The sequence below is a fragment of the Clinocottus analis genome, unplaced genomic scaffold, assembly GCF_023055335.1.
Source record: "Clinocottus analis isolate CAN_PGR_092001 unplaced genomic scaffold, fCliAna1.0.p SCAF_18, whole genome shotgun sequence".
NCBI lineage: Eukaryota > Metazoa > Chordata > Actinopteri > Perciformes > Cottidae > Clinocottus > Clinocottus analis.
In genome coordinates this window covers 2,343,787-2,366,395 of record NW_027175909.1, presented here as the reverse complement: position 1 = coordinate 2,366,395, position 22,609 = coordinate 2,343,787, and the positions used below count along the sequence as shown (strand labels likewise).

At 42.9% G+C, this 22,609-nt stretch overlaps 1 protein-coding gene across 7 annotated transcripts in view; it reads left to right on the top strand.

Moving 5' to 3' along the window:
- The window catches only part of LOC137788936 (microtubule-associated protein 4), a 92,274-nt gene that overhangs the window by 8,445 nt on the left and 61,220 nt on the right, over positions 1-22,609 (top strand). For all 7 annotated transcript variants that reach the window (XM_068582125.1, XM_068582124.1, XM_068582127.1 and 4 more), the window contains exons 2-3: positions 13,671-13,859; positions 15,266-15,322. In XM_068582125.1, coding sequence (XP_068438226.1) covers positions 13,673-13,859; positions 15,266-15,322 — 244 coding nt within the window. In that variant the 5' untranslated portion in view covers positions 13,671-13,672. The remainder of the gene's footprint in view (positions 1-13,670; positions 13,860-15,265; positions 15,323-22,609) is intronic.

Here is a 22,609-nt window from a genome sequence, read left to right as displayed (position 1 = left end):
ATTTCTTCCCATCAGAGGATCAATAGAACCTCTTCTCTCTGGCAGCCAGCTAGTTGACAGATTTTGGAAGGTGTTGTGATTTCACATCTCCACTGATTAGGAAAGCAGAGCTCTGTGTACTCTTCACGGGCACACGCACACATGCGGTTTTAGTGACGGCAAACATTGGGAGTACTTCTGAAAGTTACATGGGAAAGCCCTCACATACTGACATAGTCTCTGCATTATTAATCTGCATAAGGCACACTATTAATTATGTACTATATGTGGGATGTCATGCACAAGTTATTGTATTACATAATGATCTTACGCACATACACTCACTCCTTCTGTTGAAAAAGACCTAAGCCTGTCAGCACTTTCTATACAACGATTCCTGACATGTACACACACACACACACACACACACACACACACACACACACACACACACACACACACACACACACACACACACACACACTCTCTTACAGGACAGCGTGTCCAAGTCACATCAGCCTCATCTGATGGTGTCGCATCCGGAAGAGAGGGTTTATGGCAAAGCGCGGAAATTAAGGGTTCAATTTGTCATAGTGTGTGTGTATTGCAATGGCTGTGTGGCAGCCTAGTCCCATTATGAACACATAATGAGCACATTAGTGTCCCTAGTATCTAAGAGAGTAGCGAATCAAAACTCATTTTGGACATTTAGTCAGACACATACGCTTGCAGTAGAAGCTTTGTCTGCATCCTCGTTAATAAGTCAGACACATTCCTGGTTAGTGTTGGCCTCCGCCAGGGCTGCCCTTTATCACTGGTCCTGTTTGTGACTTTCACGACACACTGATACAATACAGTATGACAAACACAAACACATGAGAAACAACATAGAGGTGAGAGCTGTTAGTTTGAGCGTCTTTTGTGGTGAGTCCATGTGAGGTCATGTGCAGCAGCAAAATGAAAGGCGTTATAACCAAACACAGTACGGACTTTTGGAATAATGAGCCTAATGAAGTCACTGTGGTCAATTTTATCCACAGCTTAGCCTGGTAAATGCCTATATCTTTCAAAACGTCATACCCCAGCTTGTCAAGTAACCTTTCACCTATAGAACCTGTAGAACATTGTGGCAAACCTTTCAAGGAAGATCAATTGTGTTGTAATTGTATTGAAAAATGGTATTAACCCTTTTGCGTTATTGATACAGCTGCAGACTGACCTGTATGTATGTCATGTCGGTCATTATCAAGGCCTGCAGGCCAGAGCAGTATATCACCACAGCAAGGACATCGACCAGCCATGTAAACAGAGTGAACATGCTCAGAGGGTGACACACTGTAGTAGGCTCTGAACTGACCAAGACCACCGTGGCTTATAAATCGGTCAATATCAATGGCAGCGTCGGGCCATGACTTTGATTTATACACTATTTCATCTATTATTCCTAAATCCGAGGCATCAAATATGTCAATATGCTGATGACACACTGTTTGGTGTGTTTGTGTGTGTGTGTGTGTATATTTCGAAAAAATATAGGAAAAAAAAAGGTTTGCTGATAGTAGATATTTAAATGTACAGTGTGACTCTTGTCTTTTTGTACCTGCCCGTTGTGCGCTTGTGAGTCGGTCAGCCCTGGAATTGAGCAACGCTGGTTTTGGTTGTGTAACCATGTGATCACATCCATGCTCCTCCATCTTGCACCACCTTAGTTTGTTTTAGTCTTTGACCTTTGATGAACATTTCTGTGTATTAGTGTATTAATATTTTAGTCCATTGATTGTACGTTGTTGTACAATGTACGTTAGAGTAGGGTTGGTTTCTGGTTGTGACAGTCCGGTCTGGTGTACAAACTCACACCGGTTTGAGTGTACTCTATACAGTTGAACCGGCTTTGTCGAAGTGTGTGCGTAGTTCAGGCTAAGTTTATGTGTTGCTGCTTGCTGATTTAAAGTGAGAGGGGTTAGCTCCCGAAGTTAGCCACAGCTGTGGTCCTGGCTCAGCTAAGGTGGACTGACCTTTTAAGGTGGACCAGATATTCTCATTTTAGTAACAAGCCACTTCTACGAGATTTGTTGGAGGGGCTGCTGAGTCTAGAGCAACAAATAGTGGTGAGATTAAGTATGCTAGTTCAGTCGCAACTGTAATGTACGGCCTCTTAAACTTTGTAAAAAAATGTTATTAAAAGTATATGACAATAGTATGGAAGGAACCTTTTCATTTACATTTTGCTTGATCCAGTCTGTCTGTTTTTGTGGCAAGTTACTCGTTGGTAAAGGACAACTTTAAAAGCACAAGTGATAATTGGAGAGATGAGTCCTGGTGTTGTTGTTGTGTTAGTGCAGAGAGTGTAGTTTGGTGTTGTCTCAAAGATTAGGCAATTTGGACAATGTAGATGTGACACAGGATTGTGGAACAAGACTTCTCGTTGAGTGAGACTTCGATACAACAACAAACAGACTGGAAGAAGTAAGTCAAGAAGTTGTCAGATACAAAATGAAAATGAGTCATTGGCAGAAAGAAGCATTTAGTGAGGAGTTGACATTGCAGCTCATTTAAAGGAGCTGTCTGGACCAGTTTCAAATTGTTGTCTGCATTACACAATTACTCACTCAAAATACCCAAATCACCCTTCTGAAGAAGATTTATTTGACAGCATACTGCTTTACTAAGCAGTTGTGTACAATGTGTCATTCGACAGAAACCACAGTTTAAGACATTTATTTATTATTTATTCTGCGTACACAGATTATTTTTTTAAATTACTTCTAAAGTTCTGTTTTCTCAGTCTACTTTAAATTTTCATTCTTGCTATAAATTCATCGACAAATATGTTTCATCATATTTATCTTTGATGAACTGGACATTGGAATAGTCCCTGTAGGGACTTCATCACTACAGAAACATTGGCCCTTGGCGAAATACGGGACATTTAAAGTGCAAATAAAGTACCTACAGCAGAGACACGTTCTTAGCGCTGCAACAGCTTCTTATTCTGCATTTACCACATTGATGGATTCATACACACACACACACACACACAGACACATGGACTCACACACACAGTGCCTAAACATGGTACTGAGGACGACTGAACTGAACCTGGACAGTGATCCTCCTGAGACTAATGATAAGTGTGTGTGTGTGTGTGTGTGTGTGTGTGTGTGTGTGTGTGTGTGTGTGTGTGTGTGTGTGTGTGTGTGTGTGTGTGTGTGTGTGTGTGTGTGTGTGTGTGTGTGTGTGTGTGTGTGTGCCCCTTTTATTTTACACACAAACACACACACCTACCTCTGTTGCCACTCCCTGTGTTCTATAACAAACCAGAGGCCTGTGGGACATTCTCTGATGGTGAATTTACCACCAGCTTCTTACTTAAACGTGAGTGTGCGCGCGTGTGTGTGTGAGACAGTCGGGTTGCACATATTCCCGTGTTGGTCGGTAATTGAGGGGTTGAACTGTGTAATGAGAGAAGCGTGTGTGCGACTTTTGTGTTGTCAGATGTGCAACGATTATGTCTCAGAGTACATGCTGTTGTGTGTTTGTGTCTAGGTGTGTCAGGACACCGATACACTTTCGTATCAGCAGCGAACATTCCATAATTAATTAAAGGTGTGGCCTCATTTTATGCACTGAATTTTAGTGAATTTAGTTTATTTAGTATATTTTTAATAATGGGTCCAAAAATTAATTGACTTTTTTCAACCTCACCACATGCTCGTGCACCAGATACCTTATTTAAGAGGAATTGTATGGCCCTCCCTCGTAGCAGTGTTTGATTTACAGGGAGCAACCCCACATGTCTCTCTACAGGTTCAACAGCTCTCTGATGCTGTGAACTCGACGAGGGCTGGGGTGTGATCTCCCTTATCACAACAGAGTGTGAGCATCAAATACATAAAATAGTTTGAGGCTTTAACAAGTTTCACTTTTGAAACCAAGTACTGCAGTAAGTTTACTTTGTAACTTCTTAATCAAATTTGGAATTGAATACTTTTGTGTGTGTGTGTGTGTGTGTGTGTGTGTGTGTGTGTGTGTGTGTGTGTGTGTGTGTGTGTGTGTGTGTGTGTGTGTGTGTGTGTGTGTGTCTGGGGGCATTGACAAAACGCTGTCATTCTGTGTGGCTTGATGGAGTAGCTTGAATGGCCCGCGAGGAATGTCAGCGATAGCATCTTTGTGAGATTAGTACGATGGCAGCTGGACTGTAGGATAGACACACATGCGCACACACAATATAAACAATATTAACATAAGATATTTACCATTGTATTGTCTTCCATCAGTCAGATAATTGCTACCCATTTTACTGTGCCACCAATATGTGATTTAATTTAGGGTAGGTTGCTCCAACTGGAATGATTGTATTTAAATATAAATTCTAATAAGACTTCAATAAATACAATGAGTAAGTCTAGACTTCAAATGAAGCACAGCTCTGTTGCACAATTAACTAATCTTGGTCTAGTAAATTCAAGTTTAAACCAAACTTAAATAGTCTTTAATCAAGATGAAGGTGCTTGTTTACCCAAGTTGAAACATACAGTTTTGTGTGCAAACTATCAGCTGCTTTTTATTCCTCAACAAAACATGACATTGTTTGCTAGCGATCTGAAAAGTCATTTAGTTAGCCAAACTTTACTGATGATGGCTTGACAGAGGAGCTCCAAATTTCCTGCAAAAGATGAACCCAAACTAGTTTAAAAGTTTAGTGCTACGTGACTGAGTTAAACCACAATTCAATCAGATTTTTAAAATGAATTCTTCTTAATGCAAACTAGCTGCAGAACACCCAGTTGAATGATTATTTCAGTGTACAGGAAGGTGTGGTTTTTAATGATCTGACACCTCAACATGACAGGATGGAGGATTGCCCTGTGGGCGTACTTGGAGTTGTGATTTACAGGGTGTGAACAGAGATACGATAACTTAGTCTCCCCCTGCCACGTCCCGCTTCTGCTTTCATGTAAACCAACTGAGGGAGGTGTCACGTTGTGTGCGAGTATGTGTTTGTTGGCTCTTTTCCCCGGAAGTCTTTCTGCCTCTTGTAGTTGCCCACAGACAGACGCGCTGCAATGTGCCTTTTTGAAGTCAATCCACCCAGGTGTGGTATTGAGTGACCCCGGAGGTTTACAGGGTGAGCTGTGACTGACACTGCCTATAAGGCATTTTAAACGATGTCCAGGCACACAAGCGTTTTAGTCAGCAAATATTTGCCTGAAAAATTACTGACTAAATTATTCAACCATCAAAAAAGTTGCTAATTAACTTTCTTGTGAGTTGATTGATCTACGAATTGCAGCTCTGCTCTAGTTGTTGGCACTTTGCTTGCACATACATTTTTTTTTCTGCCCAGATTCTCCCATATCAGCAAAGGTTTCACAGTTGGAGACGCTCTTGTTCGCACATCTGCTTATCTCATATGATCCTCTTCCTTTAGGATGACATCAACATTGGGCTTTTCTTTTTTTAAGTATACACGTTTAGCTATAAATACTAGTCGTGTTAATTGCTGATTTAACAGCAGTTCAGTTCAATTATATTCTTTAAGTTTCAGATTTGATTCCAGGAAGCAGTTTTCTCTCTTGAGTTAATGTGATTTTGGAAACCGCTGAGTCACCTAGTAAGTATTTGTGTGTTTGCGTGCGTGCGTTTCAAGTGTTGATTGTAAATAAAAAATAAAAAAATGTCTGCTTGTGCTAAAAGTCCCCTGTCAGCTGTCTTTGTGGATCTGCAAGAGACAGAAGTGTGCCTTCAGAAAAAAAAAAAAAACAGGAAATAGTGTCAAACCCGCACAAAACAAGTTGTGCACCCGATGACAAATAGGACGTCCATATGGTATACCGTCTTTAACGTGCACATTTAATGACAGCTCCTAGGTCTGTAGAAGCACGGGAGTGGGCGGGGAACCAAACCTGCATAATTAAGGAATAAGAGACGCATTCAAGCATCGGTACAAGCCAGCTCTCATTCAGGCACACACGCACACACACGCACATACTGGCATGGTAAGCGAGTAAGCTGAGCGGTTGAAGGAAGTGTCCCACCTCTCTTAGAAAGTGACATCAGAGGCGGGCTTTCCACATGGTGGCTCCAGGCCCAGGCCTCTGAACACTTTGTTTTTCCAGACCATGTTGAGGCTGTCTACTTAAATACACACTACACACTGCACTCCTAATAACACCTGAGTCAGTACCTTTTCTTTTTTTTTTGTCCACGTGGAGTGCTTTGTATAGCTATATTTAATATCCCATTGTGAGCGGTGACTGATAATATGGGGATAGTGCCAGTCTCCTAGTAGCGTGGGCGTAAACAAATGAATTAATCTTCTCTTTAATTGTGTTAAAAATGCACCTAAATTCTATGTAGTATTTTGAAACTGTTTTGGAAAGTGATGTGAGATTTTTTTTTAAATCCGAAAAATATTTAAATCTATTTGTATTTCAGTTACTGTCAGTGTCCCAGCCAGAGAAAGAGCTACCATGCAGTCTGAAGCAGGCAGATGTAATAAATCTTGCAGTTTGTGCTCTGTATAAAGTCAGCATATTGCTTATCACGTAGTCTTCACTTCCTTGTTCACTTCTGACTTCCCATGCTCGCTCGGTGTGTTCTGTGTTCTTGTGTCGATGTGTCCTCCAATAAAGTGGTCTGGATAAACTAGTTAAACGGTTGGCTTGTCGAATGAAAATGTGAGTCATCAGAGTTATTCTGGTCATTGTAGGTGTCACCGTGGTTGTCTCCTCATCTGGAGCTGACAACCACAGAACTCTAGTCCTATGCAATTGGGTATTGAGAATCGTAGAATCCAGTGGCGGCTGGTGGATTTTTTTTTTGGTTAGTGCCAGCCAATCAATTTCAGCAAACATCCCCATATGATTCAATGCAAAAAGAGGTATCACGCATTACTTTGCAGTTAAATATGTAACATTTATTATTATTATTAATGGCGGTCCGTAGTGTTGGCCATTGAGCAAGGTGTGTGATGCGTGCCGCACCTCATTTCATTACGCAACGGGGTTTCAGATCCCTCTGAATCTCGCATGTGTTAGTCCATGTTTCAAGACGGGTCGGGTGGGTTGCCGAGATCGCCTGACGCCCTTTATGTGGGCCGATCCCCGCCCTGGCGACGCAACGCGGCACTAAGGACAGCGCGCACCCGGTCAACAGAGCAAATGTACCCGGCAAGGGCCAGCACAGCAAGGCGAGAGCACAACCCATAGTGACAACAAAAATACATGTTGTCCAAATCTATCAACAAAACCGCCACACTGACCCTTCACAGACATGACATTGCAGCACAGCTGCGCCGGCAGCAACCTCTCCCCGGGTCAAAGAGAGGGTAGAAGCACCAGCACCCCCCAGGTGCAGCAGCAACTACAGCACTGTGGCTTGTTTATGATTAAATACAACTGCAAATGTAAAAAACAGTAACATAATCAGCATTTACTCACCAGACGCACATAAACCTCTGTGGGAAAGCGGTCATCAGTAAGTCCTGACACTCTAGCTTCTAGGTTTTGACAGGCTCCGTTTATGCTGGGTTCAGGCGGCTGATCTGGAATCGGTCAATTCACCTTGAGTTTCTCCGTTCAAGTTCTTCTCTCAAACAGGTCTTGGGGGAGAGATTTGATCTCGTTAGGGTTGATTCTTCCTGCGAGAGTAGCGCTCGAGCTGGGACGTTCCTTTGTCTTCTCATTAAAATGTCGCTGCGAGAAAAGAGAAGCTGGCGAGAACACGCGAGAAGTGAACGAGACACAAGCCCTGAGACACGGGAACGCGCTTTTGGGCAAGATGAGAAAAGCCCCTCCGGAAGTCTTTTTTACGGCGCTGATTGGATGAATTCTACGTCACTCATTTGTTTCTTTAATCGGTGATTGGCTAAACTGCGTATTAGACCCGTCTTCTTTGAGCAGAATTGATCAAGCCCCACGACGTGCACGAGCAGCAGAGACGTGCATGTGAGCAGCTGAGAGGTGCACGAGTGGAGCAGGAAAAGCAGATATTTGGCGCAGATATCCTATTTTAAAAATATTACTGGGTATATTCCATAGCTCAACAACACAAATAGTGACAATTTGTATAATGTATTAATAATTTTATAATTTTATTTTGGCGGCTCAAGATCGGTGGGGCTAAGCCCCGTTGCCCTCTATGTGCCTGTCGCCACTGGTAAAATCTCTCTGGTATTGGCTACTAAATTACTGGTATCGTGACATCCCTAACACATGGTGGTATTGTAGGGATGCTGAACCTGCCCCCTGTGGTTGTTTTTACAGACACATTCAACATTTTACAAACCCTTCAAGCAGGAGAGCTGGAGTACCTGAAGGCGACTAGGGTTAAAATCTAATCCGTCACAGCCTCTCAGCAGCATGAGAATATCTCTTTGTGTATGACTTTGACCATGCAGCTCTTCAGGGAAGTGATCTCACTCACTCACTCACACTCACTCACTCACTCACACACACACACACACACACACACACACACACACACACACACACACACACACACACGTTCTCTCTCTCTCTCTCTCTCTCTCTCTCTCTCTCTCTCTCTCTCTCTCTCTCTCTCTCTCTCTCTCTCTCTCTCTCTCCCTTTTCTTTGACTTTTTTTCAGCCATGCTTCACCAGCAAATGGGTGTTTGTCTTTTTATGTTTGAGATGATTACAGTTGGCTTTACCAGTTGTGGCTACGTGCCTTGCTTGGAGGCACAGTTTAGAGCACGATAGATATCCCAGCAGCCAGCCTGGAGCAGTGTTTGTCCAGGGCTTCATTAGCATCAAGTCAGAGGAGTAGTGTCGAGCGTTTACTTAGAAGTGATGAAGGGTTAATGATTTAAGGATTGTAAATTCTTTATCGTTACAACCCCAAGTGTTCTGCAAGGAAGTGGAGTTCAGATCTAGGTCATGCAGATTTGTTCTTTGGTATTAAAAAAGAGAGCCAGACACGGTAGAAGCAGCAGTTCAGGGAGGCTCCTCAGTGCTAAAGTGTCCTTGAGCAACAGGCTCCAAGGCTCCTTTTCACCACTCCCCCTCCCACCCTCCCTTCTCCCCCGACCTGCATGGGGATTAATCAAGCATGGCATTACATTGTGTTGTTGTATATTAAAGGAACATGAGTGGGTTTTTTAGGATTAGGTCTCAAGTGTTATGTCATGCATTGCCCTGACAGCCGCTATAGGAGCTGAATTGGTGTCCTGCCACGGTGAAGCTTATGGAAAACCACACACACAAACATACACACACAATCATCACTCACTTCTCTCTGGCTGTCTCTTTCACTCCCCTGTAGATGGACAGATATTCTCTCCATCATGTTCCACTCTTTATTAAAGTTTTGCACAAAAACAGATACAAGTGATGTTGCTGCTCCCCCCCTTGTTTCGCTCACCACCCTCTTCTTCCTCCCACCTCCACCTCCTCCAAACCATTCATAAGATACACACCTATTTAGACAGACAGAAAATGGCCGCGTTTCCCGGATTCGTTAAGACGCTCTTAAGCGTGAAGAGCGTCTGAGGAGCGCCCTAAGAGCGCTGTGAAAGAACGACGTGTTTCCCAGAGTCGTTCTTATCTTAAGACGCTCTTTCACTAAGAACGAAACGTAAGATCGGTCTGACCCACTCTTAACAGCCTTCTTAGCGACTAAATGCTCACTGCAGCCGCGTCAGGGAAAGTTATATCTGATATTCAAAGGAATACTAAAACCATGCGTAATGATGAATGTGCGCCCACAGCTGCAGAACACTGACGCGAGAAAAATAATAGCTTAAAAATAAAAATAATGATATAAAAATAAAGAATTTCCCCTGTGTTCCTGTAGCTACATAAATAAAATGAATCAGCATTACTATCACTCATTGCTTTTTAACACACATTCGGCATCTGCATATAAGTTTATGTTAGCTATAAAAACATCAACAACCCTGTGGTATTTCACAGATATCAGGGAAACTGACAGGTGGAACTGAACTCGGCTGGAACCTCATCAAGAGAGGCTCCTCGTCTAAAGGCGTTGCTGAAGTCCACGCGTGAGAGACACCACGGCTGCAATACAGCATACTCTCGTTGCTAACCAACAGCGTCGCCGTGCGCGAAGCACTTCTCCCCACTAAATGTGCTGTCGGACCGGGCTGTCCAGTCCAAGTACCGGCTTCCCCGTGTGGAGATCCAACGCCTCGTCACGCTGGTGTCACCACACATCCAGAGGCCAACCCGCTGCAATGTTGCCCTCAGCCTGCGTTTTTACGCAGTGGGGAGCTTCTTGGAGGTGGTGGGGGACAGCACCGGCCTCAGCAAGGCATCGGTTTCACGGCGTGTGGCAGCGTGACACCGATCCTCCTGCGTCATGCCCGCACACATATCAGAATGCCCACCACACGGGACGAGGTCCGCCAGGTCCACCGTGGATTTCATGCCATGGCTGGAATAACTGAGTGATTGGTGTCGTGGCTGGCACACGCACACGTGCGCGCGTAGCATAACTGCACCTGTGTGTGGGGACCACAGTGTGTTGTGTGTAATTTATGCGCTGATAAAGTGGTGGGTGATCGATTAACTTGGCATCGATTGATTTAGTTTCAGCAACACGGCGGTGGACAGCTCCCACTAAGAGAGTCTTAGGAAGCTTCTTTGACGAGATCTTAAGAAGGCAGTTAAGAACGCATCTGGGAAACACTCGTGTCTTAGCGCTCCTTCTTATCGAACCCTTTTTCGAGCCTTCTTAAGTCCTTAAGAACGATCGAATCTGGGAAACGCAGCCAATAATGTTTATAAACATAGATATTTAGGTTGTCACAGTAACAGAAAGCAGAGAGAAAAGAAACTGGGAGGAAATTAAAATGATTGTTAACCTTGAGGCCACATGAGTAGGTATCGGTTTAAGGAAAGTCATTGTAGTGCAGATGTTTTTTGTGTCTTTCTTTACGTTTTTCTGCTTTGGAAGAAGGGAAATTATTTGCTTATTAATTTAGCCCTGGAAATCATAATTTGTCCCAAAATCCTATTCATCCCTTCATTTAATTAAGTTTAATTTTAAGTTGGCAAATGAAACACATTATTTTAACTCCCACATATCAGTAGAGGCTCGAGTGTGTTGGTTGGGCTTTAGTGGAAATGGCACTTATTTAAATAAATATCCAAATCAGGAAATACACAAGACTTTTGGCTGTTCCTGAAACAGCCAACAGAGAATCAAACACACATGACTAATCCACACAGAACATTCACACACCCTCGACACTCAACACAATGGAAACCACCATTTCCTTCCTTTGTTGAATCCAGATTATTTCCGAGTGGCCACACCAAACTTGGAAAACAGAAGCTCGGCTCAAACTACGGCACCTTGCTAGGGTCAACACACACACAAAAGCAAGCTAATGAGAAGCTTCAGCTCCTGTGGTCATGTGGGGAGCTTGGTGAAGTCCCATAGCTCAAATCTGTACTGTGTTTCAAACCATATCAGCCGGGGTGGCATGGATCAGCCGGCTGACTCTGCAGCTGGCACAGTGTGTACTAAACACACACAGATGATGTGGGGTTAAATATGGAAACTGGGGCAGTGTTTCTGACCTGCATGGCTTTGTGGTTGAAAGCAGCAGTCTTCCTGCGACACACCCTGCTCTCGGCACCCGGGGCTCATTTATCCTGATACACTGGCAGTCAGCCGTGTAATACGTACGCCCACATCTAGTTTATTTATGTTGCTGCCTCAGAAACCACCTATTGCTCACTACATGCAGAGTTCATGAGACTTTGCCCGAGTGAGGAACTCTCGAACTGGCCATGTGATTGAATGGCTGGTTGATTGTGTTTTCAACAGTTAACGCCATTTGAACATTTAACTGGTAGGGTACTTCAGACAAATTAGTGTGGTGCTTAGTAATAACAATAATAACAAGTTGTTTTCATTTATTTTAACTGTGCTGTTAATTATTAGGTACATACAGGTAATGGTTTGTGTCAAGCTAACCCTGTGTGACCCAGGTAAGACTTCCATTTGACACTGATACTGTGACAGAGACGTGGTGCTACAAGACACAAATCCGCTGTATCAGCTGATCATCTTGTCCTACTGAGGTCTAGGCGTAAGACCTGGCTTGCAGTCTTTCAGCTGTTGGACAGGGTTGAGGTCTCATCTCTGTGCAGCAGACCAGTCAGGTTTATTTCACACCAATTACCATATTAGCCCTGTGCGTTAGATCATTGTCATGTTGATCCAGAAAAAAGGGGCCAAGGTGTTCTTCTCTGCTGAAGGAGTAAGATGTGCACCTGTTCTTCTGTGGTAATAAGCATTCACTCCAGCAGAGGGGGCCGTGGACTCATATTTGACAGTTTGAGGGAGCCGGCTGCTCTCAGGCAAAAAGAGAGGGACGCTACATAGGGCAGGGATGTAAAGTTCACGCCGCAGACGATAAAAGGAGAAGTGGAAAGATGGGGATGAGAGGGATAAACACGGTGAGCAGAGGGAGGCTGGCTGCTGCTGGCGCCCAAGATAATCTGGAATTATAGTTGGAAGATGACACGCCATGACTCATGAAAGTCCCCTGGTGGCAGTTGGTCAGCTGAACTGTGTGTGTGTGTGTGTGTGTGTGTGTGTGTGTGTGTGTGTGTGTGTGTGTGTGTGTGTGTGTGTGTGTGGTGCGCATGCCTCCATGTTTAGATACATATTTTGCTTCATCGTTGCACCAAATCATGCATGTCTTTCACACAGCACAATCCCAAATAGAACTGTGCCTCTTTGTGGCTGAAAGTGGCACTGCATGTAGGTTTTAAACACCAAAGAGGGGTGTGCGATTCAGCAGGATGACTGCCCTGCCACCATTTTGGATCCATTTCCTGCGGGGGATTAAGTTGCCATCGGGTTTTTCCTGTGCTCGAGGAGAGCAAATAGATCTGGTCGTTTTGTTTATCATGCTTGTCAGATTTAACACTTGCTGGGCACTATGATGCAAAAGGCTGAAATAGCTCATTTTCTTCTGTTATTGCATCGGTTTTGGATTCAAATTGATCTTGCCTTCGCACTTCCTTTAACCACCCTTCCTCTCCATTTCATCTCTCTCACTCATTTGTTTCCTCCGGGGCTCAGTTTTACCTCCAGGTCTTTCATCTGTATCGGTCCATTTCATCTCTGAGGTTTCTTTCGCTCCCTTTCCAAATTGTCAAAGCTCACCTCTAGAGGGCCAACTTTCCAGGAATATGAGAAATATGAGACTTGAATAAAACAGTATCTGAGATTGAGGTTAAAACTTGGTTTGAAAAGTGACAATTTATAAGATGTTTTGTAGGTTCAATATTACATATGTATGAATTGCATTTCCACTAGGTGTTAGTCTGTAGGGAGATTGTGTGTTCGGTCGTGTGTGTATGAATGTCTGTTTCATATGTATTGTACACACTAATGGCTGTATGCTCAGTGACCTCACAAGTTTTGAAAAACCTGTTTTGTTTTACCGTCATCGTCTGCTCTGGTCAGGGCCGCATCTATAACTAGTTATCGGTTAGCCAAAAAGAAACACTGCTTACTCATTCTATTGCTGGCAACATTTCAGCCTTAGTTGTGAAAGAATACCCTGATTAGGGACGATTGTTTTGGGGGGCTTCAGGATCAGGAGAATTGTGATAACGTGTTGACTGTCCTCTCTTTGTGTTTGTGTGATAACGTGTTGACTGTCCTCTCTTTGTGTTTGTGTGCAGCCATGGCAGAATTAGACCTGAGTCTGAGTGACGCGCTGACGGACAGCGTTCCTCAGCCGGGCCCAGAAACCCTGGTGGAGAGGGACTTCGTGGCTCAGCTGGAGGCTGAGGCCTTCGACGATCAGGTTGGGGAGACGGTGGGAAAGACGGACTACGTGCCCCTGCTGGACAACGACGACACCAGGGCAGGTGAGACCGATACGGCGGCGCTCAGTGGAGCATGGGGGTGGGGTCCGGTGGGAGCGCAAAAAAATTTCAACCTGAGTTTATCCCTGTTCATCCCGCCCTGAACAGCACCTGTATCTATCACTTGTTTTTCTATCACTTGCTTGTCTCAAAAGAACGCCCGAAATAACTTTTAATATACACAATTGACTTTTGTTGTGTATGTGGCGAGATAATATTATGTATTTATTAGGGCTGGGCAAAGTTGAAAAAATTAACTGATTCATCGCATGATTTTTCTGTGATTAATTGCATTATGCGCCAAATTCAATAATGAAGTAAAAACTAGTGTATTGCACGCTTTTATTTATTTATAAGTAATGTTATCATAACAATATAACAGGCACTCTAGAGCAACAGCAAGTTAATATACATACATATATAGTATAAATCTGTTTTCTTTTTTTCTGAACAGGTATTGTTCAATAGTAAGGGTCCCTGTGAGGACCAGCAATTGATTAACTTTATACAAAAGCAATAAGGGCATGGCGAGTTAACGCGTTATTAATGCGTTAACTTGCCCAGCCCTAGTATTTATTTATATATATTGCATTATTTTCGATCTATTATTATTTTGCACAGTTGGTTAATTTGCCATGAGGCAATTTAAAGAGAAACACACATAGGAATGTGTGTAAGCAGACAGACAGATCAAATACACAGCTGAGTGAATAACAAAATAAGAGGAAGTGGCAGTTAACCGGGGCTGACTCGGCTCTCGGGCCCGTTTGGGTTGTCCTCTCCCCCCAACACTTTGGTCAGACAGTCAGACTGCATGTGGGCACTCGTCGGTGACAGCAGGCCGCGGGACGGGCCGTGGGCAGTGTTGCCGGTGATCCGCTGTGGCACGGCGTGTGCATTTGGACAAACGCAGACATGCTGACGCGCAGAGTGCCAAAACTGCAGGGCGAGGCGAGCGGAGAATTATTGTCCTCTGTCAGCAGGAGAGCTAGATGGAGGAAGATTTGTTTTTGTTTTTGTGTACCAGAGTTGTCGGTCTGGTGCCCCGGTGTGCACGCAGCGTTTGATCTGTGGTGTCCCGTGGATGTGTGCATGTGTGATAAATAAAGTGCAGTGATTCAGCAATTAGATGTCGTACGCGGACCAGTGAGTATGTGCTGCCCTCTGCATGCCCCAGTCTTACCACAGCAGGCTTGTGTGCTACTAACGAGCTTGTTCAGAGGCAGACGACACACATGTGCATAGTGAGGTGCCCTTTCAGATACCGGGATCAGTGGGTTCAATTCGAGTCCGGGCTCAGTCTGCCATATTTCCGCCCAACAAAACCAATAACGTGCACTTTCTCGTCAAGCCATTGGCACCCAAATGAATAGTAATGTATCTGCTTGTTTTGTGTGTGTGCTGTGCAGACACGGGTGCGACGTTGGAGAATGGCGAGCAGGAAGCTCATGGTGTGCAAAAGCCTGGTAAGAAGCATCCCACAATTCCTTTCTGTCGTCGGTTAAGACCGTCTGGTCATGGGTGTTCTCTTACTGTTAGTAGCCTGTCAGAGCAGGATGTGAGCCTCTCTTATGGCTCTTGAACATCCTTTGATTGTCCTCAAAGAACAAGGCTGCTGCTCTTATAATTTACATTCACAAACATAAAACATTTCCTTATTACAGTACACTCACCAAGACTGTAGCAACTTGCTTCTTTCATGTCTTGTATATTTTAACCGTATAAGTGAAAGAATTAAATTAAATTATGGACTTAATGTTACATTTAGTAACCTCAATAACAAATACATTTTTGTCATATTTGCTCAAACTGTTGGTGTAGCCTGACTGCAGCAGATGAGACGGTTAATCTGTTCCTCTCCCTCCTTTTTAGTGCTCCTAGTGGAATTAAAGAAAAACAACCAATCAGAGCCAATGAGCCTCTAACCCAGCTGTCAATCACTGCTAGTGAACTCAAATTCAACTGTCAAACGAGGCAGCGGTAATGAAATATGGATCAATAGTCTGTTATTGTATTGCGTATTTCTTGCCTCAAACAGTTCCAAAAACCTAATTTAGTGTTATACTGTTTCATATTCATGTTGTCTTCTCACACTATTTGTCACAGGTTGCTCCAGATGCATTGTCTAGTGAACCTAAAGTTGCAAAGGGGCGGAAAGTTTCCGGTAAATTTCCGGAAAGTTTCCTCGGGAATTTTGAAAAAAAAAAATGTGCCTAAGTTTTTTTGCAAAAGCATATAACAGGAAACTTAAATGTAGTTGAGAACAAGACTTTGCACGCCGAGCTCATCTGGACCCTGAATGCATCTGGTTGGAAACATCGTCTGCCAGAAACATAAACGTAAACATAAAACATTCTGTTGTTTTTGAACGTTTTTGTCATCAGTGTTGCGTCTGAACGTTTCAGCCCGATGCCTGGCAAGTGTGAGAGCGCCGAGTTGCGTAAAGGCCAAGAGCGGTACTGCAGACAGATAGAGATTTCAATTATAGCTGCAACATATTGAAAAGAATAACTGAACTAGTTCATTTTTTGGAGCTGTGAACTTAGTCCAAAATTTTGAATTATGGACTATGAACTGAACTAGTTCATGTAGAAAGTGAACTTTCCCAACACTGTTTGTCATTAGCATATTGATTACTTGGTAAACTGAAGCCATGTTCATTTTAATACCAGGTTTATTTGTATACAGTAGACTTCTTACAGCAGTGAGAGTAGGACGTATGTATGTCCACACAAAAGTACACCATCATCTTGATTATTCGCGGCTTTTGGAATGTCCAAAAAGTCATTTTTAAAAGTTGTATTATAAATGTTTGCATGCATGTCTGCTTATGACAAGGTAAATACAGTTAAATTACCCCAAAATTTCCAGTTAATTCCTGTTAATTCCCGTTTATTCCCGTGGAAAGTTTCCAACTTTGAATACTCCCGGAATTTTGCAACCCTAAGTGAACCTGCAACAATGCGTTTTTGATTGCAAGCTACAGCCGTCGTCTGGCTTAGGGTAGACTGCATGTTTTCCACCCGTTCAAGTTTTATCAGTGAAGGAGGAGGGACCCAGTTGTATATGTTTTTATTCTGAGAACCAAAAATCAGTAAAGAGATTAGTGATAAAACCTTAAACTGCATTAATAAAAAGGGATGTAGTCATCATGACCCGTTGTGGACTGATGCTATGAAGCTTAATACGCCATATACGATTTTGGTAGTGGCAGCACCTTGTCCATCACAGTAGCCCCACCCTAAAGCATACCCTGCTTTACGTTCTATGAATGGACAATAATTTACTAATTAAACATCATGCTGTATTAAAGAAGACTTGAAACTAGTGATTTAGATTAGACCGAGTAGTCATTTTCTCAAAGACTACGATCAGAGGTGGCCAGTAGAGAGAATGCAGCTTTAAGACACTTCCACATCAGCTTCAGTCTGCAGAACTGTAGGTTGCCGCTTGATAAAACGTGTCACCCATTGTAACTTTACATCGCTCGCTAATTAAAGACTTAATTTTTAATCAGTATGGAAATGTGAAGTAGGTCATTTGCACAATCAGTGATGAAAATGTATCTCAATTGACAACAGGCAGTTGTCTAATTGTAGCCCCGATAACATCAAATGCACTTCTTTTATAAATGGAATAATGCTGCAAATGAAGCTTCTACTCAGAAGTCTTTTCTTTGCTTCTGAAGTGAATAAACATCTCTTATTGGAGATAATGAACCACAGAGAAAGGATACATTTCTCGAGAGGAATTTGTATTGTGTCTAATGAACACAATCAATGTCAGCCCCTCTGGTTGTCAGCTTGTACCAAAATAGACTGAGAAAGACAGTTTCTTGTGTGTGTGTGTGTGTGTATGTGTGTGTGTGTGTTTATGCGTGGTACATCTTGGAAATCAGCTCATCTGACCCCCCCACATCTCTCAACTTGAACATAATGGCTCACTTTTTCTTGTCGCCATGCAGCCGTTCTATTTCAAAGTGCAGAGCTGCTGTGCATTAACCAGTATGTCCGTTTCAGCCTTGCAGGTTAAAGGGAGACCTTTTCACATGTTTTTTCCCCAGTAAAATCTGAATGAAATGCAACTAGTTGGTGAAACGTTATATTGTCATCCGCTTGGCATGGAGAATAACAATTTGATATCTTTAAATTTGATTTTGACTTCTTTTATGTTGCCTTTGTGTGTTCCTGCTGTATCTCTGTGGCATTAACCTCTGTGCAGAAGGAACATTTACATTAATGACCAGACCTCTGTGAAAGGAACCATTTGTGTAGTGTGAATGGGGAGAGGGCACACCTTACCAACCCACACCTTTTCTTTTATTACCTGTGACCCTCTCTGGTCAGAAATAATTTTACAGCTCTGTTGGGAACTTCTGTCTACGCTGCACGTTGAAGAGAACTCATCTGAAGCAGCCACAGAATTTACCTGAAAGAATTTCTTCTACACCAGCCAATATTCAAATTCTCCATTTATTGAAACTAAGTGAAAATTGTCCGTGTTTTCGGCTTACATTTAAACCCTTCACGGCGTGAAAAGTAACTGTTAACACTTTGGCCCCCTAAACATTTTTTATTCAGTGTTCAGTTGTACTTAGCTCCAGCCTCTCGTGTCAGTCTTTAAAACAGTAGTCCAAAAACCAAAGGGTGACATTACAACTATGTTAACTTCTTGAACACGGTCTGTGTGTGGAGGTGGTGCAGTAACCTCAGCCCAATTTGTCAGATAACCTGTTCTGCCCAATTTGGCAGAACCTCAGCCCAATTTGTCAGATAACCTGTTCTGTCATTCTGATTTTAAAACCAAATGAAAAACAACTATTATCTACTCAGGAATTAAACTGGCACTGGGTGTTTTCTTCTGCCAGCTGGTATCGGTGCACTGTGGGAGGGGCAAAGCTGTCACACCTGCCACCTTTTTTCATGCACGCGGTCCGTCTGGAGGCTGGTGGGATGGAGGTTTGGTGACAGTGGGAGGAGTGACCGGCATGCTAAACCCAGACGTGGGTTGGCACCTTCCCCGCTTTGGCTGTTTGCATGGCATCTGGAGCTCGTGACCATTGTTACGTAGACGCGTGCATGAGTGTGCATTTGGTGCTGTTGGAAGGACGCTCTGTTTTTAAGTTTTCGGCTTTGACTTTGTTTTTAACAGAATAGTGCAATACAAGGGTGCGATGGAAGTGCTTTGTAGTGGGCCCTGCTTTAGTCGGCCGAGCATCTGGCCTCGTCAGGGTGCGTGGGATTCATTCATCACCGTCGCTACGGCGGCCCCCGGGGAGAGGACGCAGGCTTTATAAGTAGTAACTGGGTCAGAGAATTGAGAGCAAATCCTGACAGAGCCAATGCAGGTGTGTGTGCATGTGTGGATGTTGCACGCTGTTCTTTTCTGATGCATACGCTTCTGCACGCCACATACAGTACACGGTGCAGAAAGTCTTCTCAGGTACTTGACCAATAAGAGATGATTTGGTATATAACTTTCAGAATAATATGACTGTGGTGTTTCTCATGTTGGTCAAGTAATTGACTTTTGTTTGACGAGTTGATTTTATGACAGCTTTACTAACCTGCTTTCTTCCTTTTTTCTCCCCCTCATCCCTTCCTCTTATTATCTATTATCTTATATTTTTTCATATTTATGCTCTGATTTTTTCATTCATGCCTCTTTTATTCTTTGTTCTCTCTTGAATGAACCATCTTTCGTTGACGCACTCGTGTTACTTTTTCTACTCTTTTTACTCAAATCATTATTTACTACACTTCCATCTTTTTTCCGTATTTCTTCTTCTCTCCTCCTTTTCTCAATCCCAATGCTTCAGAGGACTAGACCCCGCCTCCATCGCCATGCCGATCGTCAATCAGCTGTGCTTCCGCTTCTGTGCACCTCTCCCCTCACCCTTGTCCGACACACACACTTCCCATGGCTCCTTTGATCCAGTATGAAGGCGATAAGTCTAAGGATGCGGATGAGATGCCACATAACTGTCACTCATGATAGATCTCACACACAAACTTCATTATACGTGCACACACACTCTGGCCATGTCACGCTGTCACGACTCCAGCACACGCTGTTCCTCCACATAACGCGTTGGAACAATGTGATTCACTCCGCTGGGCAAATCAGGCGTCTCTGACACACACAACTGTTTTTGGACTCACACAAGAGTCAAATTTGAAATCCATTGTTGTTGTTTTTGGCTTCTTGGACTAAAATCACCGCTTTTACTTGTTTCCACCGTGAGTCAATGCCTTTGATCAATTATTATTGGCAAATGTGCACGTGTCCCAAAATTTACAAAAATACAAATAAAATAATTTCAGCTTCACATGAACACAAAAAGCCTTCTGAGGAATGAACAAATGAGATCAACAATCGCGCACATCTGTAGCCCCTCGTTTCCCCCCCCTCTCTGTCTCACGATCACACTGAAGCAGACACAAGGTTCATAAGCTCATCGCTCTCACACACACACACACACACACACACACACACACACACACACGCACGCGCAGACACCACCCAGCAGCCAACCCCCTTGTCCGCCTGTCTGAGAGCTTTCAAACTGAGTTGCGGGCGCTGCGAGCCTGATCCGGCAACACCCAGCGATCGGCGCACATTTGCACGCAAAAACCCCAAACAGACTCGTATTTCAACCCACACAAGAACTATTTGTATTTTTGTCATTTTAGTTTTTCTTCTCCTCAATCAAACTCTTTGAACGCTTCAGCCCTCTTTGACAATCGTCTCTCTTCAAAAATCCCTTGGAGTGGTCAAGCTTGCACTCTTTCTCTGCTTTGCACAGTCCTCCTTTAACCAAATAAATAGAGAAATCAATACTAAAGCCAGACCTTCCAAGGACAATCATCTGTGTGAACAATGTAAGGAATGTCCCTGTGATCTCTGAGCTGTGTGTAATGTATGTCTTTAGTCTTCTTACCTTAGACAATCTGACTATTATGATTTCATGGTAATATGAGTCACGTACCTCAGTTTGCTGTTGCTATTAACAAACATGTATTTGTTGTGTCTGTTGGAAATTATTGTTGTGTAGTGAATTTAGTCTGTCAAGTTTTACATCTAGGATATATCATGAAGGTGACAGGGTACCATTAACTACAAGGAAGTGCAACAAACTCCGAAAATAATAGATGTTTTTTTCATAGGCCTCATTCCCAAAATGTGCATATCATCAAAAGATATCGGTATTTTGGCATCTTTTTTTTCTTCCTCTTTTCCTGGCGCACTTCATTTTTGGAACTACTTCCTGCGAGATGAATAGTCACTGTCAAAACTTTTGACTTGATCAGAAACCAAGATGTTTCGAGAAATAAAAACATGTATTTTATCATTCTCGAGTACGTCAAATAGAATTCCATCCCCCACCGTTATATTCTGATGGTGTCACTATTTTTATGTGGTTTACCCTTAAAGAGAAGATATATACATGTGAACGAGGTGTGCTAACGTTCTGCAGCTCGCTAACACGAGTCAGAGTAACAAGTCCACGGCCTGGCAGAGGGACAATCCAATGTTTGATTTGTATGTGAACACACTTCTATCTGTGTGTGTTTATAACCAGCACAGCACCTCGTAAAGGCGTGATAATATGATGGTTGTGAATGGACAGAAGGTCACTGAAGACCTCCATAATAGTCTTTAGAGGTCAAAGTCAGCTGCATGTACTGAATATCCTTTTTGCCTATTCTACTTCCTGGGTGCATAGAACCATCCTGTATGTGCCACAACGTTAAGATCACTGTTGTGTGTTATATTCCAAAAGGTATCTCCTTTTCTTTTTATTTCTTTGTAGACTTGCCTCTCTGTTGTCTGCCTGCACCTTGTGCTAATAAACCGATATTTAACACACTTACCTGGCTGCTTGGGTTTCTCTTTCTTCTTCTCACCAACCTGAACTAAACCACTTCTCCAATGTCTACCTGCTTCTTCATTGCTTTCTTTTTCTTCTTTTTTAACGCCTTTCTATTTGAGTCTCTCACAGCCTTTTATATATTGTGCACTAATATTTCCTTTTTCAGATATATTAATATCAGACTCTTAGTCATCCTGGCTGTAACCTTTGAAGGCGGTAGATTTCTTTTACAATGTAAAGCTTAGAGATTAGTGTGTGCTGCAGTGAAGCGCGTTTTCTATTGCTTCTGAGAGATGTGCCTCTTTGGTTACAAAACCGATTTATTTATTACTTGTTCCTTTTTTGGGGGGAATGAGAAACCAGTATTTATTTTTGGCCTCGTGTTGCAGCTTAAAGAAAAAAACACGTAGTGAAAGGAAATGAAAGAGAATTGTGCCGTCTTTAAAGATATTTGCCTGCTATCAGTATTTTATAGCGTCTCTTCCAAGAACCAATAGCTGACTGAAGTCAGGCTCCCAACATTAAAAGAGATCCATCATTATCAGCTTAACCTTATTAACTAAAAAACAACACGTATCAAGAAAAATCTGAATTAGCTTTATTATGCAAGTATGTTTAATTCATTGCTCTCATTGTACTTTCACGGAAACAACACCTGAAGACGTACATGTAATAGACAGTTCTGTTAAAATAGGTCTTTAAATTGAAAGCATCATTGACCAAAATCTAAAGTAAGATAAGTGAGTATATAAACAGAGCCAGGACCCAATTGACCGAAGAACCATAGATCTTGTATGGCTCCTCGGGTTCGGGTTGACCCCTGAAGACTTACTTTTTACCCTCATCTTTACCATCTTGACCTCCCACCACAACAGCTCAA